Genomic DNA, 15,297 nt, shown 5'->3' with positions numbered 1-15,297 from the left:
AGCCGTGAGAGGCCCCATGTGCGCTGTTGACGTGCCCGCTGACGGCCCTCGCCTCGCAGGCCTTGTGTGCCGGGGCTGGTCCCGCCGCCACGTCCCGGTGACCAGCCCGCGTTGGCTGCTGCGGGTTACAGACCCAGCCCCACGGCGCGGCGGGTCACCGGGGTGCCGCTGCGGGTCACCGGGGTGCCGCTGCGGGTCACCGGGGTGCCGCCGTCCCATCGGCTGCCGCTGTCCCAGCTTCCTTAGAAGGTAAGAGTGAAATGTGTTCAAATGTGGTGATTAGGGAGGCAAGAGCCAGGCTGGGCTGGGGGTTACTCAGTGCCCCAGCTGCCTCCCACAGCGGTCTGTAAAATGGAGCAAGACAGCGTCCTCCTCCTCGCCCTGCGCTCGGGCAGCGTGTCCCCCTCCCAGCCCCGTGCGTGCTGGCCCCTGCGTACATGACCTCTCGGCAGCCAGACCCTGAGGAGCGCGGGGAGGCGAAGGCCCATTAATTGGCGATAAAGAGCTTTGTTTGTCCTCCCGCCGTGCCGCCTGCAGCTTTATCTGAGATGCTGGGCGCACTCTGAAGTCACTCTGGGAGCTATCTCGGGTACTGTCCTTCCCGAGCAGAGATTGATAACAGCGCAGCCATAAACACAGCGCGGAGCAAACCGGCCGGGAGCGAGGGGACAGGCCCCCACGCCGGCGTTGCGCCCACCACCTGTGACCTTTGTGGTGCGGGGGAGATAGGGACAAATTCTCCCACCCAAGAGCTGCGTGGTGGTGGGTGCGAAGGGTCTAGGGACCCCACTGACACGGGGAACTTGCTCTTTAGGGGAAGCGGGGCTGGAATCTGTCGCAGTTTCGGGAGCAGAGGTCCGAGCTGGGGGAGCAGGTAGCATCCCGGCGAGCTGCGCTGCAAAGGGGATGTGTGGCAAGCTGGGAACAAGCCCTGGCATGCAGGGCTACTGCTCTGCTTTTGGGGACAGAAAATGAACAAACCTCAAACCCCAGCTGTTAAAAATATACACCGATATTTGCAAGCTCGCCATGCAATACAGCAAAATATGCACACGCGCGCTCAGGAACAGTTGGATGGTGCTTGGGATCCTGTTTTTAACAAAATCTAGCTCCTGGGGTTTTTTTTGTTGTCCCCACAACCAGCAAGTCATTGGTATAAATGTTTGCTAGGTGAGGCTGAAAATAGATGAGGAACTGCTGGCTTTGGGGTCAAAAACGGGGAAAACAGCAAATAAACGACAAAGAGGTAAAAGACCACAGGGAAGGCGCCTTGCTAAAAATAAGCTTGAATTCTGAAGCCGAGCATAAATATTTTTCTTTCTTTGCCATAACACCGCCTGGTAGGCAGGGGAGCGAGCAGCCTCTGGTGCGGCAGCAGGGTTTAAAGTGAAACGTCATTTTTGATCTCTGAAATAAAGTAATCGTAACGTGATGTTGCATTTTCCCACCTCTGCTGGGAGACGAGGGGCTGTGGGGTTTGCAGCTCGTTTTCCTTCCCAAAAAAGAGACTGTGACCCGGGCTGCTTTTCTGTAGCAGAGCAACGGTTTGGGGCTAGAAAGCAAAGTTTTAACTCCAGTATTAGTAATCCCTGTGCTTCCCCTCCATGGGTAATGCTGGAGTAAACCCAGCGTGATTTCTGTGGCCGAGCTGCGTCTCTTTACCGCTGCCCAACCTTCAGAGGGGGCTTCAGGGTGATGGATGAAACTCTCTGGACAGCCCCCGCCACCCCGTGATAAGATTCGCTCGATCGCTCGGATTTCCAGCCCGGTTGGCTTTGCAAAGGGTTAAGCAGGAGCCGGCGGGGGCGGCTGGTGTTTGGGAGGGTCCTGGCTGGGCCCCTGCCCGGGATGTGCTGAGCTCAGCTGTTTTGCAGCGCTGCAGGAGGAGGGGGCTGGGGAGGAGGAGGAGGAGGAAGGGAGGAGATGCACAGGGGGCTCAGCGAGTGCTCCGCTGCACGTCGGGTACGAACCATGCCCCATGTATGCCGGGGGACAAATTCTTGCCCCGTGGGGTGGCTGCCCCTGTCCCTGGCTCAGTCCCAGTCCCCGTGTTTGTTCTCCGTGGCCCCAAAAGCCACTTTTCGGTAGATTCAAGTGTTGTTTTGGCTTATGATCGCCAGCCAGGGTTGGCACAGAGGCTGGCGTGATCCCCCGCGGCCAAGAATTCGTGTGGGGAACATAGCAAGGGGGCTGAGCTGCGGAGACACCTGTTTTTAGGGTGTCCCCTAAATGCCTGCAGGGCGAGTGCCCTTTGCACCCTCTCTGGCTCCGTTCTGGGTCATGGCAGGGGCGACGGGCCTGTGAGGGGTGACCTCGCGCATGGTGCTGAGCCCGTGGGCAGCGCCGGCAGGCGAGCAGCGGGCCGGGGGGATGCGGCGGCAGGTCCTGGCACGCCGACGGCCGGGCACGTCTGCGCTGCAGCCAAAACCTTTCGGGCCCATCTCTCGTCCCCGGGACAGGCAGCTGCAGGCAGGCTGCCCGCCCGCGGCGTGCGGTGAAACGGGGAGCAGGAGCACGGTGGACGGGTTTGGCAGCTGAGCCGCCGAGTGGGCACCGTGCCCGTTTGCAGGGTGGGGGCTGCGAAATTCATCTCCACTTGGATGCTTTTTGCCCGGTCCCAGGGAAAAACCGGGAGCCGGTGTTTTTTGGGGCGCTGCCTCCCGCTCCCGCGGGCTCGGTGGGGTTTTTTGGCGAGGCGAGCGCGTGCCTTGGCTCGGTGGCCGGCGCTGGGGCCGCGGCCAGCAGCGCGAGGGGCGGGGAGGCGTGAGCGGGGCCCGCGCTCCGGTACAGAACGTTCTGCTGCGAGCACCCACAGGAAAACCAACCAGCAGCCCTGAACGGCGCTCTTTGTTCGGCTTTTTTTTTTGGGTAATTATTTTTCCCTCCCCTCCTCGCGTCAAGTTTTGCTCGCAGCTGATGGTTTCCCTTCCCCCCGCCGCCGCTCCCAGCTGCAGCCACCAAAGAGCCCCCAAGCTGCTCGCAGAGACCCCCCGAGCTGCAGGGGGGACGGTGCTTCAGAACCCCGAGGAGGAACAGCAAAGCCAAGCAGAAACCGGGCAGCTGGGGAATTTTCCAGGAAAACCTGCGTTGGGAGGACAGGGAACACTGTTGGGTTTTCATTTTTTTATTGTACCCTGCAGCAATCCCTCTGGTTTGTGCCGCCTCAAATGAAGTGTTTACTGAGCTGGAGGAGGGAACGGCCAACAAGATGTTTTTGCATTTGTAGAACTGTACAGGCTGAACTTTTCACTTCCTCCCCATGGCTCTCACACATGTGTCTATTTTGGTGCTGGGCGCACATACAAACAAGCCATGTAGGGCACGGAGCCGGGGCCGTTCCCTCCTCCTGCTCCATCCAGCCCAGAAACGGCTGGAAAACAAGAAACGGGAGAAGGGCGATGGGGGGGAATGTCAGCCCCGATATCATATTTTTTGGACCCTTCGGCACAGGCCGGACTTGTGGGGAGACCTGGGTGATGCTTGGGTGCTGCATCCCGTTGCCAGAGCCGCAGGCACCGATCCCTGAGTGTCCCCAGGGGGCTGACGGAGTGGAAAAATTTTGCATCGCGAAGTAAAAAGGCTCTTTCTGCATCTCCCGATGCCTGTTGTGGCACATGGGGTGGGCGCGTGGGTGGGATCGGCGCGAGCGACGCGGTTTTGGGGCGCTGCGGTGTGGTTGGCGGCAGAAGGCGCACGGCTCCGTTCCCAAACCCCGCGATATTGTCATGATCGGGGGGGGTGGTATTTTTGTCCCCATGATATTGTCATGATATAGAGGGGTGGTATTTTTGTCCCCAAGATATTGTCATGATCGGGGAGGTGGTATTTTTGTCCCTATGATATTGTCATGATATAACGGGGTCGTATTTTTGTCCCCAAGATATTGTCATGATCGGGGGGGGGGGGTGGTATTTTTGGCCCCTGCAATATTGTCATGATATAGGGGGTTGGTATTCTTGTCTCCAAGATATTGTCATGATCGGGGGGGTGGTATTTTTGGCCCCTGCAATATCATCATGATATAGAGGGGTGGTATTTTTGTCCCCATGGTATTGTCATGATATGGCGGGGGTGGTATTTTTGGCCTCTGCGATACTGTCATGATATGGGGGGGTGGTATTTTTGTCCCCATGATATTGTCATGATATAGAGGGGTGGTATTTTTGTCCCCAAGATATTGTCATGATCAGGGGGGTGGTATTTTTGGCCCCCGCGATATCATCGTGATATAAGGGGGTGGTATTTTTGTCACCAAGATATTGTCATGATCGGGGGGGGTGGTATTTTTGTCCCTATGATATTGTCATGATATAAGGGGGTCGTATTTTTGTCCCCAAGATATTGTCATGATCGGGGGGGTGGTATTTTTGGCCCCTGCAATATCATCATGATATAGAGGGGTGGTATTTCTGTCCCCATGGTATTGTCATGATATGGGGGGGTGGTATTTCTGTCCCCATGGTATTGTCATGATACGACGGGGGTGGTGTTTTTGGCCTCCGCGATACTGTCATGATATGGGGGGGTGGTATTTTTGGCCCCCACGATATCGTCATGATAAGGGGGGGTGGTATTTCTGTCCCCATGGTATTGTCATGATACGGCGGGGGTGGTGTTTTTGGCCTCCGCGATACTGTCATGATATGGGGGGGGGGAGGTGGTATTTTTGGCAAGCTTGGCCCAAGTTAGTTTAGGTGGCTGGAGTAAGCAGGATAAAAGAAATAGCCGATATAAACCAACCAAACAAGTTGTTGATAGAAATGATTGGAAAGCTCCCTTCTTTTCAAAAGAACCCCATCCAGGATGGAGCTTTAGCACCGAATGCCATCACGTTCCCAGTGATACGGGCCCAGGAGCCGCTGGCCGCGCAGGAGGCCCCGCGGAGCAGGGCTGGCGGCTCTCCAGGGGCGGGGAGGAGGTTTTCGGGGCCAGCGCACGGGGGAGGCGCGTGGGACGGGCTGAGCCGAGCCGCAGCCTTACGGGAGAACACCCGGACGCGCTTTCAGACACCGCAGAGTCAATTTCCACGGGTGCGGAGCTGGAGCTGGGCTGCATCTGCACATCGGGACTGGCTTTTGGTCTCCCAGAGATCAAGTCTGGATCATGCCAAGCTACTAGAACTAATTTATAAACAAACGAACACAGAACTTTCCCCCCTAGATTTAACTAACACAAACTGGTGATGCATGGATTCAAATGAATGTGTTTCAATCCAGGGGTGGCTGGACTGAAGTAGTGAGTAAAAATAAAAATAATCTCATCAATAAGATGTTAAAAATGGCAGAATCAGGCATCTGGAGCATTAAGTTGTACAGTTGCTTAAATATAGGGCTGAGGCTGTCCCCAGCTAGCTAGCCAAAGCGTGGTGGTAAGGCTCCTATTAACATGTTGAAATGGTTAAGCCAGGAAACACAAATCCAGTTCCCCTCGAGAACAGAAGTGAAGAACAACTGGAAAACAAGATGATTAAAACGCATGGATTTAAATAAGGGATTTCTGCTGGCAGAGTTAAACCAGGATTAAAATCTGATTTAAATCAATCCAGTTTTGAGTGTAAAGCAAGTGCGGTTTGGTTCTTCTTGGAGGTTGTTGGTTTTTTTTAATTGAACTTAAGTTGACCATGGTAACATCCGAGCTGGCTCCGAGTGTCATTAAAGCTCCTGTTACCTCTCCAACAGCTGATTGCTTCTTTCATCAGACCCCCCTTGCTTTGAAAAGATAAGTGGTTTCAAAGACAGAATTATTTTATTACCGCAGAGCAAGATAATACATAATAAAGAGGAAAACGAGTTTCAGGGTATTAAAGACAGAGCAGCGTCCTCCCAGCCCTCGCTGTGCAGACACAAGAGGAATGAAGAGAAAACAGCTTTTGCCAATACACAAGGTACCTCCGGAGAAAACGGCACCGTTTGCCCTCTCTCAGCGAACCCAGGATGTTTTTTGTCCTGTTCACCCCCAAAACCCAACACCCAGGGCTGTCTGACCAGCGTTTCGGGCAGAGCGTCGCACCTCTGCTCCACAGAGACCCGGCTTCAGCGGCAAAGCCACCGGGAAAAGCCAGGAGGAGTCACTGGGTTGCTTTCCCCACCACCCCACAGCAAGTCTTCCCCCCTCTGCAAACAATCCAGTGATTCTCCGAGCTCTGTAAAACCGATCCACCCTTCTAAGTTACAGAAACTGAGGCGTGCCAGGCTGTAATGCCACAGAGGACTTAGAGAATCCTATTATTTCCATTTACTGGCAGCTTTATGGGGGATCCCCAGTCTGAAATTGAAAATAAAGAGCCCAGTCCTGCAGCTGTCAGCGTCCTGATAAATGGGGTGTGTTTTGAAGCCAGGCCAGAGAATGTTTTTCTTCTGTTCCCTGACAGCAGCGATCCAGACACGCTCAGCCCGAGGAGGGAGTGAATCCCAGGAGCTGCTCTATTGGCTTGTACCTCCACTCATCTGCCTCCAGCTCTTCCACCAGCCCGGCTAGTTTTTCCATCCGTGCGACTTGTTGATCTGCGAGAAGTTCAAAGGTAACTGTGGTTTGCAGTGACAGTGCAATTAAACCTTTCAATTAGATGCCAATTCCCAGCTGTCGATGGGGAAGAGAGCAGAATAAAAGAACCACCCCACCAAGCCGATTTGAATACAGACCCACTCCACACGACGCTGTGTGAACGGCGAGACCTCGCCAGATCACAGCAGAAAACAGGGACAGGCTTTTCTGCCTCGTCCAGCGCCAAGTGTGTATTTACTCATCCCTGCCCGTGCCGTGTAAATTCAAGTCCTAACAGGGAAGCACGAGGCTGATTAGCGTATGGGGGTGAAACCAGGATGAAGCTCATTTCTTTAGCATAAATATTTATAGTGCGAAAGAACAGAGAGGTTCAGAGAGCCTGGTCAGCCCACGGTGGAGCTGGGTGCAGCGCGAGGAGCTCCTTGTTTTAATGAAGGGCCTTTGAGGAGGACTTGGTGGCTGGAGCAGAAAGGCTCTGCAATCAGAGGACACTAATGACACCGAGGTCCCCGTGCAGAGATCGGCTGCCTCCCTGGGGATCCCTGAGACAGCTTCTTCCTCTCAACTTTATTTAAAACTGGTTGTGCGTGGGGCACGCAGGCTCCATTTCCAATTAATTGAGCTGCGGTGGTCGAGAGATGAGAACAGTCCTTCTGCTCTTGGTTCTGCTGGAAGTTTAACGGCCATCGTACTAGCAAGAAGCGTAACATAAAATGCACGTGATTTCTGCTGACTGCAGCAGTGGGTGCTTTTAAGAGGGACTGTTCTCACTCCACCTCTTGCAACCGAGCGCTTTTGGGAACTGTCAAACAAACAAGCCAAAAAAACTATGACCTCCATCTTTTTTTTAAGCCTTTCCTTTTCCTTCCAGGGGGCTCCACAAACCAGTTTCAAAGGCTGGTGCCCATCAGGGTGCCAGTCTGCGCTGCAGCCCCCAGTAGCTACAGCCACAGTAGCACCGGCACTGTGGAAACAACAGCTCTGAAGTTCAGCTTTGCCCTTCCGTTCAAAAATACCGAATCACGGCCTTGCAAGCTGCTGCACGCCCCCAGATCTCCTCCTGGCAACCCTTGCTGGCGGAGGACAGGAAACCTCGCTGCGCTGAGACAAGACATAGAAGTATTCACTCTAGCTGACAAGAAAGGACGTGACCCTCAAGCAGCAGACCTGGCGCTGAGCTCTGCCCAGCGTCTCGGGAACGCGCGCTGCTGTGCAGTCAAGCCCATCGTTCGGTTACAGGCACCTGGGCGGCAGGTAAAGGCCCCGGGAGGGAAGCAGAAGCTCAAACAAGATGTAAAGCTCTTTTCTGGGGAGTTGCGGAGCGCAGTCAGCCCCGCTGTGCCACGCCAGGCACCTGCGCATCCCTCTCCAACCTCGCTTGACCCTGCCGGTGTCACGAGGGCTCGGCAGAGAGGCAAAGGTGGAATCAAGTGTCTCTGCCCGAGGCCGAAGAGACAGTCAGCGCTGAGCCAAGATCAGAGCGTGGGCGTTTCCTGCCCATATAACCTCCTCTTCTGGCCTCACCTCTCACAAAGGCTGGACAGCGATGGAATAAACACGCTTCGAAAGGCCCAGCCTGTTCCCACCCAGGCTGTGTGGGTTCCCGTTGCTTTGCATAGGGCTTGCAAAAGGACTCGACGACGGCCTGACTTAGCGTTAATCCGCCAACTTAAAAAGGCTACTCTGCTTTTTTGTGGTTGGCCCCTGAGAACATGTCAGCCTTTTCTCTGCGCTCCCCTGCCATCTTCCCCCATCAACACGCAGTTAAAATAGATGGCGCTTGGGTGCTTACCGTGTTTCACTTGCTTTAGCGTAGATGCAACCTGATAGCTGAAAACAGATTCGCAGAGGAATCTTTCGGAGCCATCTGTAAACAGAAAAAAAGAGAGATGGTTTCATCTGAAAGTTTGAAGGCTGAGCAGCCTTAGCCGGGTCCCGCCGACTTGCTATTTTTATGTTTGAGGTGTGAGTTTCCCCACTTGCCTCATTCCGCCGCTTTCACCTCTGCTGAGGGTGCCTTGCTCCGCTTGCCACCGCACACTCTAATCCTGTGCGGGGTTTGGCCCTCCCAGTGCCACGGGGGAGCTCTGTGCCACCTGGAAGACATCCCAGCTGATATTCTGTTACATCCCCTCTTGTCAAGCAATTTCAGCCTATTTTAAATAGAAGGTAAGCTAAGGAGAAGCCGGCTAATATTACGGCGGTCTCTGCCTCCTTCGGGGCTTGTGTCTTTACAATACTTGAGGATTTCCCACAGGCCTAGACCAAAACCCCACATAAAGGATTTCAAATAATGTGTATCTTGCCATCTAAGTCAGTAACTGATAGCACAACTGCCTTAGCAATAAATCAGTCTGGAATACATAGCTAATCGTGTGCCGAAAAAAGCCCCTAAAACCTAAGGGCTTATTTAAAAACAAGTGAGACAGTTAAAGTAACAATAAAAATCAGTCGGTTAGTGGGGATTTTTGAAGGGGAAACTGGTGTGTAGCTACCCCACTAGCACCTGCCTGACAAAAGAGTCGGTCTGTCACCTTTTATCTCAGGAATTAAAAAGCTAACCTAAAGCTTCTTTCGACAGGGAGAGCGTTCAGGTGTTGCTGCCACCCAGAGCAGACCAACTGCCGCGTTTCTGGTAAACAGGTCAGCCCGGAGCAAAAGGAAGTACAAGCTCCATGCCACAAAAACGAGGAAGAGAAGCAAATTCAAAGGACAGTAACAGGCCCTGGACCTGGAAAATGGAATGCGAAGGTGAACCCCGGGTAAGTGGGAAGAGTCTGAGTTTTGCCGTGCTCAGAGCATCCTCTCGCAAGCTGCTGAGATGCCGTGCTGCTGCTGCCCCGTGTTATTTCTAAATTCTTCCCTCCCCAGCCCGGCCGTCCCGCCAAGTGGCTCTCGGGAGGAACAGCTGCCTGTCTATTTGGTAACACGAAGCGCTTCATTATTTTAATTTGTTTTGAGGGCTCATTACGTTCTGTGAGCAAGCCTTTAGTCATAATTACTTCAATAGACCGGCATATGGGCTCTAACGTGTCATAAAAACAGTCATTAAACGAGGCAGCGATCAGTTCGCAGCCGTGCTGTGCCGCCGCGTTCGTCTCCACCGGGACGCGGTCACTTCTGAGCTGCAGAACTTCCAGCTCACGCGGTTGAGCAGGCGGCATCCTGACACGGGAAGTTCAAGGGGAGCGGACAGACAGACAGACCTTAGCTTAACCCCGTCATCTGGAGGACCTGCCCTTCCTCCTGCACCCAGAGCAGAGGCAGGGACGTGCAGCTGTGACGTGCCCGGGCCCTCCTTCAGGAAACTCCACCGAGGAGGCGGGCGGGGGGGCTCTGGCACCCCAGCGCAAGAACCCGCGCTGGATCAGAGCCCTGACCCTCTCCCAGCGGCCCTGGAGAAACACCCTGACAAGCGTGAGCCAAAAAGGGGAAAGTCCTCAGCCTTGAAGGATTATAAGAGAGGTCTAGTGCTGATTTCTCCCCTCACAGACCTCTGTGATGAGGTTTTAACTTGGGTCAAGGGCAAAAACACAGCCCTGTGTTTCCTGGCCAGCCGGGATACAAGCTGCCTCCTGTACCCAGTCAAATCCAACCCCAGAACGCCTTTTGCCAAGAAAAATACTGCCTCAGCTATCTTTACAGTAATTCCTGCCTGACATCAAAGGACCGGCTAACAATGAGCTATTAACACTGTCATGTTCCCTTTCAGGTGGATCGCTTCCTTGGCTGAAGTGTTCCCATGGAGCTAAAAAACAGGTGACTGCCAGAAAAACCTCTTCCAACTGGTGGGAGAGCTGGGGCTGCTCGGGACCTACCCAAGCCTCAGTGCTTCCTTCCTCCCTCCAGCTAAAATCCAAAAGGGCAGCGGGGTGCCAAGCTCAGCAACTCCCTTGCAGGGCTGCCTGTGCACCAGGAGGAGCCGGGAAGGAGAAGGGCAGGAGCATTCACCTTCCAGCATCTCCCCGGCTCCCTTGGGGTACGTGAAAAGGGCTTTTCGGGGCGGCGCCAGGTCCGAAACGCTGAACCCCGATCCCGTTATGGAGCTGCCGCTGACTCCGCCAGCTGAAGACGACGAGGAAGAAGCTGCCATATCACCCCGTCCCAGCCTGCAAGAACCAAACACAGAGTTAGAAGGGGCACCTCGGAGATTCCCGGGGCGCAAAGCCAGCGACCGCGCACGGATCTGACCGCGGGTGAAGGCGACGGAGGGCAGGAAGAGACATGGAGCGCAGGTTTGGGCTCCCGGGCCTCAAAGCGCTGGTGGTTTGAGGCTGCCCTGCGTGCGGGGACGGGAGCGCTTGGCTGTCACACCACGCGGTGGCCTCCAGAAGCTGAAGGTAACCCCTGCTCCCACCTCGAAGACAAAGGGAATTCAGCGGAATGATGGGACCGCTGTGGGAAACTGCAGCGGGTCTGTGGAATCCTTGACAGAAAATATGAGAGTAGAGATCAGCCTTGAGATATTAAGATTTACCCTTGAGAAGGATGGGAGTAAAGGAGTATCCGGAGAGAGGAGAGATGTACCCGTGAGAGAGAAGGGGATAGAAGAATAACATGGATGATAGCAAGTTTAACCAATGAGATGTTAGTGCTGTAACTTGTAACCAATAGTGAAAAGACACATGAACTGGCAGAATTGTATAAAAATGCACTTGTAGCAATAAATGGCACCTATTACTTTTACCTATTACTATCTTGAAAGAATTTGGTCCATGTCGCTTGTCTGTCTCAACCGCGACAGACCGCGCGTAAAAATAACCTGGCACAGGTCACTGGCTGGAATTCACTGGCCATCAGCTGCCTGGCGCTGCTCCCACTCCCCAGGGTCATAATTTTCTCTCTTTTTGACTTGTTTCCAGTAGCACAAACAGACAAAACCCAGCCCTGCTGCCTCATCAAACCTGGACCCGCAGCACTGCCAGCTGCAGCGCTGTGTCCCACGCGGCGCCTCATGTGCAGCGCCTGCGTTCTGCGTCCCTCCAAACGGGCTTGAAAACGCCGCATTTGACCTAAAGCGGCAGCGGCTGAGCGCCCGTCCACCTGCACGGCACAAACTTGGTCGCCCTTATGTCAGCCTTGCCTTTAGGAGTTATTGGCTGTACCTTTGCCATGATGTGGTACTGGAAACTTGTCACGTACTTGTCCCATAGTAAGTGTCACTTGTTGCTTGCTACTCCTCAAAAACACTTATTATAATTTCCAAATTATCCTGCCTGTTGAATAAATTTATTGTCCCTATTTAATGCGCTTTTGCAGACCTTTTATGCTGCGCACAGAGTGTCTCTGCAAAGCAAAATGGAGAAAAGGGGGTTCTGGGAGGCTGGAAATGGGAATTGGGTGTTTGCTCGTAACGAAGCTCAAGGTTCTTTCGTTTACCACGTGTAACGCAAAACGGCGCAGCAGCTCACAAGGCGGGGACGTGCGGGCTGTGATGGAAAAAGCCGAGATGAAAGAAACTTTTAAACCGGTTCTGAGATGTCCAGTAACACGCTCCTCAGCAAACCTGCGCCAGCTCGGCCCCTCGCTTGGGGGAGAAGCGAAACAAGCTTGCGCTGGGCTCGCAAGCCGCTGGCGGGCTCCCAGGTACAGCGGAAAGCTCTTTATTTTAAGTAGGTTGGGTTAAACACGGAGGAGGGGACTGGCCGAGGTCCGCACCGCTGTGGCCTCAGCCCCGACCTTCAGCCATCTATCGGGGGTGGCCGCGGCACTGCGCATGCGCAGGGCAGCCCTGCCCACACCGCCCAGCGGGGCAACAGCTTCGGGTGCGCCGCTGCGCATGCGCGAGGAAACGGCCCGCCCAACAGCGCAACGGTTTTGGAAACGCCATTACGCATGCGCGGGGCACCACCTGCCCACACCCACCCACCCTCGAGAGAGCCGCTGCGCATGCGCCGCCCCAGACCACGCCGCTCCCCGCCCGCTTTCTCTCGCTCCCCATGGCCCCTCCCCGGCTTCCGTAGCCAGCTGCTTCGCGGTGAGTCCGCCCCGCCGCCAGCCTCTCCCCTCGCCCCGCTCAACCGAGCGCCCTTCTCCTCCCGGGCCGCGTCCCTTCCGTTCCCGGGGCGTTCCGGCAGCTCCGGACCTCACCTGGGCGCCCGGACGGCTTGGCGCAGGCGGCGCGCGTGATCGCGCTCGTGGTGCATGCTGGGGCGGGCGGGCGCGCGCGGCCCCTTCCTACTTCCGGCGGGGGAAGGCGGGGGGGTAACCATGGCAACGGCCGCGGCGCGGGGGCTCTGCGGCTGCGGGGGCCGGAGTGCGGGGGCCATGGCACCGGCTCCGCCGTTCACAGAACGGAAAGCGAGCCCGAGTGGGAACAAAACCGAAATCAGCAACGCCGCGGGCTTGTTGCGGTGTGTTCCGCTGTGCGTGGTGCGCCTGGCGCGCCCCTTGGGCTGCACAAACGCCCTTTGGTTTGGACGCGAGCTCAGGTTCGCAAGGTGGGGTGTTCATGTCACTGCACAGAATAAACCCAGTTTAGCGTAAGCTCATCCTCAAAGGCTTTTCATGTTTTCCTGTCAGGTTGTGGTAGCGGCCGGGTGCCCCTTCTGACAGAGCTGAGCTGTTTGCTGGACACTTTGCTGTCCAGCCAGCGGAGGTTTCTGCTCTAGAAACAAGGCGAGCTGCCATATCCCGGGTCAGTTTCAGCACACACAGAAACCGTTGGCTTTCGAAAAGCTCCTTTGAGAAGCCAGTGGAAAATGGCCGGTGCTTTGGTCTGGGGTCTCCTCGGTTTGCAGCTGTGGAAAGTGACGAGATTAAACCTTTTGGAACCCTGAATGGTGCTAAAAAGGCAGATTGATTGAGGCCGCTGTGAGTTTGATAACGTCGCTTAAATTCCCAGGTTTTATTTGATTGTGCTTTACGAGCTGCCAAAGAGTATATTTGTAAGTATATTTGTAAGTTCTTATAACATTAGTCTTTGAATGAGTGGTGTAAAGTTTGAGAAGGTGTCACCTTCCTGGAGTCTCCCGTGTGGAATCTTGTGTCCAGTTGTGGCCCCTCAGTTCCAGCAGGACAGGGAACTGCTGGAGAGAGTCCAGCGCAGCCACCAAGATGCTGAAGGGAGTGGAGCATCTCCCGTGTGAGGAAAGGCTGAGGGAGCTGGGGCTCTGGAGCTGGACAAGAGGACACTGAGGGGGGACTCATTCCTGGGGATCAAGATGGAAAGGGGGAGTGTCAGGAGGATGGAGCCAGGCTCTTCTCAGTAACAATCAATGGTAGGACAAGGGGCAATGGGTGCAAACTGGAACACAGGAGGTTCCACTTGAATATGAGAAGCAACTTGTTGGGGTGAGGGTGTCAGAGCCTGGCCCAGGCTGCCCAGGGGGTTGTGGAGTCTCCTTCTGTGCAGACATTCCAACCCGCCTGGACACCTTCCTGTGTAACCTCATCTGGGTGTTCCTGCTCCATGGGGGGATTGCACTGGATGAGCTTTCCAGGTCCCTTCCAACCCCTGACATTCTGGGATTGATTCTGTGATTCTATACGGGAGGAGTTATTGCTCATCTGGAGGCACAGAGCTCTCCCTTAACTGCTCAGCCCCTCTGAGCTCCCTTGACGCCTCTTACAAATTATCCATGAGGAAATCTCAGCATTTACCTCGGCATCGGTTTGCAAAGTTGTCTTTGCTTTTGCATCAGGAGGAGCAGCAGGATGGATGTTCTGCGGCCCACCCTGATAAGGATCGAGGGGCGAGTGTACAGGAAGAACCTCATTCAAGAGCAGCTGTACCAGCACGAGGAGGAGCAGGATTTCTTTGCAGGTAAAGAGTGCTGCGTGACAGGCGACTGTGGTGCTGATGGGACGTGCTACAGCTGAAAGCGTTGACACTGGGGACCCAGAGAGCTCTTGGTGTTGTTTCCGATGTCTTTATATGCACAAGGACTCGCCCATGAGGTGTTCAAGAGGGAGAGAAATGCTTTGCATTGGTCTCGGGGATCCTGCTGACCCAAGAGTGGATGGAATCCCGGTTACCTGGTGTGGATTTGGGTGACTCTGCTGACTGTCAGTTGTGTTTGCTGACTGTGAAAGATCTCCAGTAAAGAGGGGAAAAAACGGGCTCCTTAGACCTGTTTTCCCCAGGTTCCTGCAGTGCCTCTCTTTTCGGCAGTGTGATTATTTGCAGACACGACGGGAGTGGAAGCTGGCGATCCTTTGTCCTTGCAATGTTTCCCACTTGAAGAACTGGCCTCTTATTATGTGACTTTTGGAAAGTGTTGGCTATTTGGGGGGCAAAATTCTTCCTGTTCTGATGTAGTTACTTTATCTTTCTGCCTGCGTGTTTGTTGTAGTTTTGTATAAATTGTGGGCACAGAAAAGCTCGGCTGTTATTTCTCCAATGGAAAGGGTTGTGGCCGTTGTGTCCTGTTTCTCCCTCCACCCTGCCTGTCAGTGGACTGAATAAAGCTTTAATAAGCTGTTTGCCACCCAGATTCACCCCAGTAGATGTTGCAGGGGAGACAGGAGCCACAGCTTCTTTCTGGAAGTCGTCTTTGGTCCTAACAGGCACGAGCGCACGGCCCACGGGTGAACCATCCATTCCCCTGTGCTGAGGGTGTGAGAATTCTCCGTGTTTCCAAAACGCCGAACCCTTGCACCAAACCTTTCCTCACCTTTTATTCGTGTCCTTCTGTCACCTTAAATTCCCGCTTGGGTCTCTGAATGGGCTGGAGAAGAGACCAGTCCCACCGCACAACTTCCAGCTGAGAGGAGGACCTGAAAGCGATCATTATGTTCTCTTGAGCTGGTAGTAAGGTGAAATAAAAAGCATTAGCTGCAATGGAGGGGAGT

The 15,297-nt window shown here is 54.5% G+C and overlaps 2 protein-coding genes and 1 long non-coding RNA gene across 9 annotated transcripts in view; 2 read left to right on the top strand and 1 right to left on the bottom strand.

Annotated features, from left to right (window-relative positions):
- The first annotated feature begins 170 nt into the window (after positions 1 to 170).
- LOC308042419 lies at positions 171 to 10,538 on the top strand. 4 transcript variants are annotated; one of them, XR_013922353.1, is made up of 7 exons: positions 171 to 249; positions 6,371 to 6,520; positions 7,376 to 7,758; positions 9,086 to 9,266; positions 9,376 to 9,427; positions 10,217 to 10,263; positions 10,404 to 10,538. It is a non-coding gene; the product is annotated as an uncharacterized lncRNA (long non-coding RNA). The 4 variants fall into 4 exon arrangements; XR_013922355.1 differs by having other exon boundaries at positions 10,354 to 10,478; XR_013922356.1 differs by lacking the exon at positions 10,404 to 10,538 and adding an exon at positions 10,334 to 10,377.
- ANAPC16 (anaphase promoting complex subunit 16) lies at positions 6,199 to 12,650 on the bottom strand (the record flags this gene model as incomplete). The annotated part of the gene is made up of 4 exons (XM_080347797.1): positions 6,199 to 6,503; positions 8,297 to 8,371; positions 10,456 to 10,613; positions 12,595 to 12,650. The coding sequence occupies 4 exons, from the start codon at positions 12,648 to 12,650 to the stop codon at positions 6,388 to 6,390; spliced, it is 405 nt and encodes a 134-aa protein (XP_080203923.1). The 3' UTR covers positions 6,199 to 6,387.
- The window catches only part of ASCC1 (activating signal cointegrator 1 complex subunit 1), a 35,929-nt gene continuing 33,030 nt past the window's right edge, over positions 12,399 to 15,297 (top strand). For 3 of the 4 annotated variants that reach the window (XM_080347793.1, XM_080347796.1, XM_080347795.1), the window contains exons 1-2: positions 12,399 to 12,481; positions 14,148 to 14,269. In XM_080347793.1, the coding sequence (XP_080203919.1) occupies positions 14,161 to 14,269 (109 nt within the window). In that variant the 5' untranslated portion in view covers positions 12,399 to 12,481; positions 14,148 to 14,160. Of the gene's footprint in view, positions 12,482 to 13,243; positions 13,392 to 14,147; positions 14,270 to 15,297 lie in introns of those variants that run through there. The other variant, XM_080347794.1, reaches the window with a different exon arrangement.

The sequence above is a fragment of the Nesoenas mayeri genome, assembly GCF_963082525.1.
Source record: "Nesoenas mayeri genome assembly, chromosome: 7".
In the NCBI taxonomy this organism is placed as follows: Eukaryota; Metazoa; Chordata; class Aves; order Columbiformes; family Columbidae; genus Nesoenas; species Nesoenas mayeri.
Note: the sequence above shows the minus strand (reverse complement) of the source record. Positions and strands in the feature narration are given on the sequence as shown.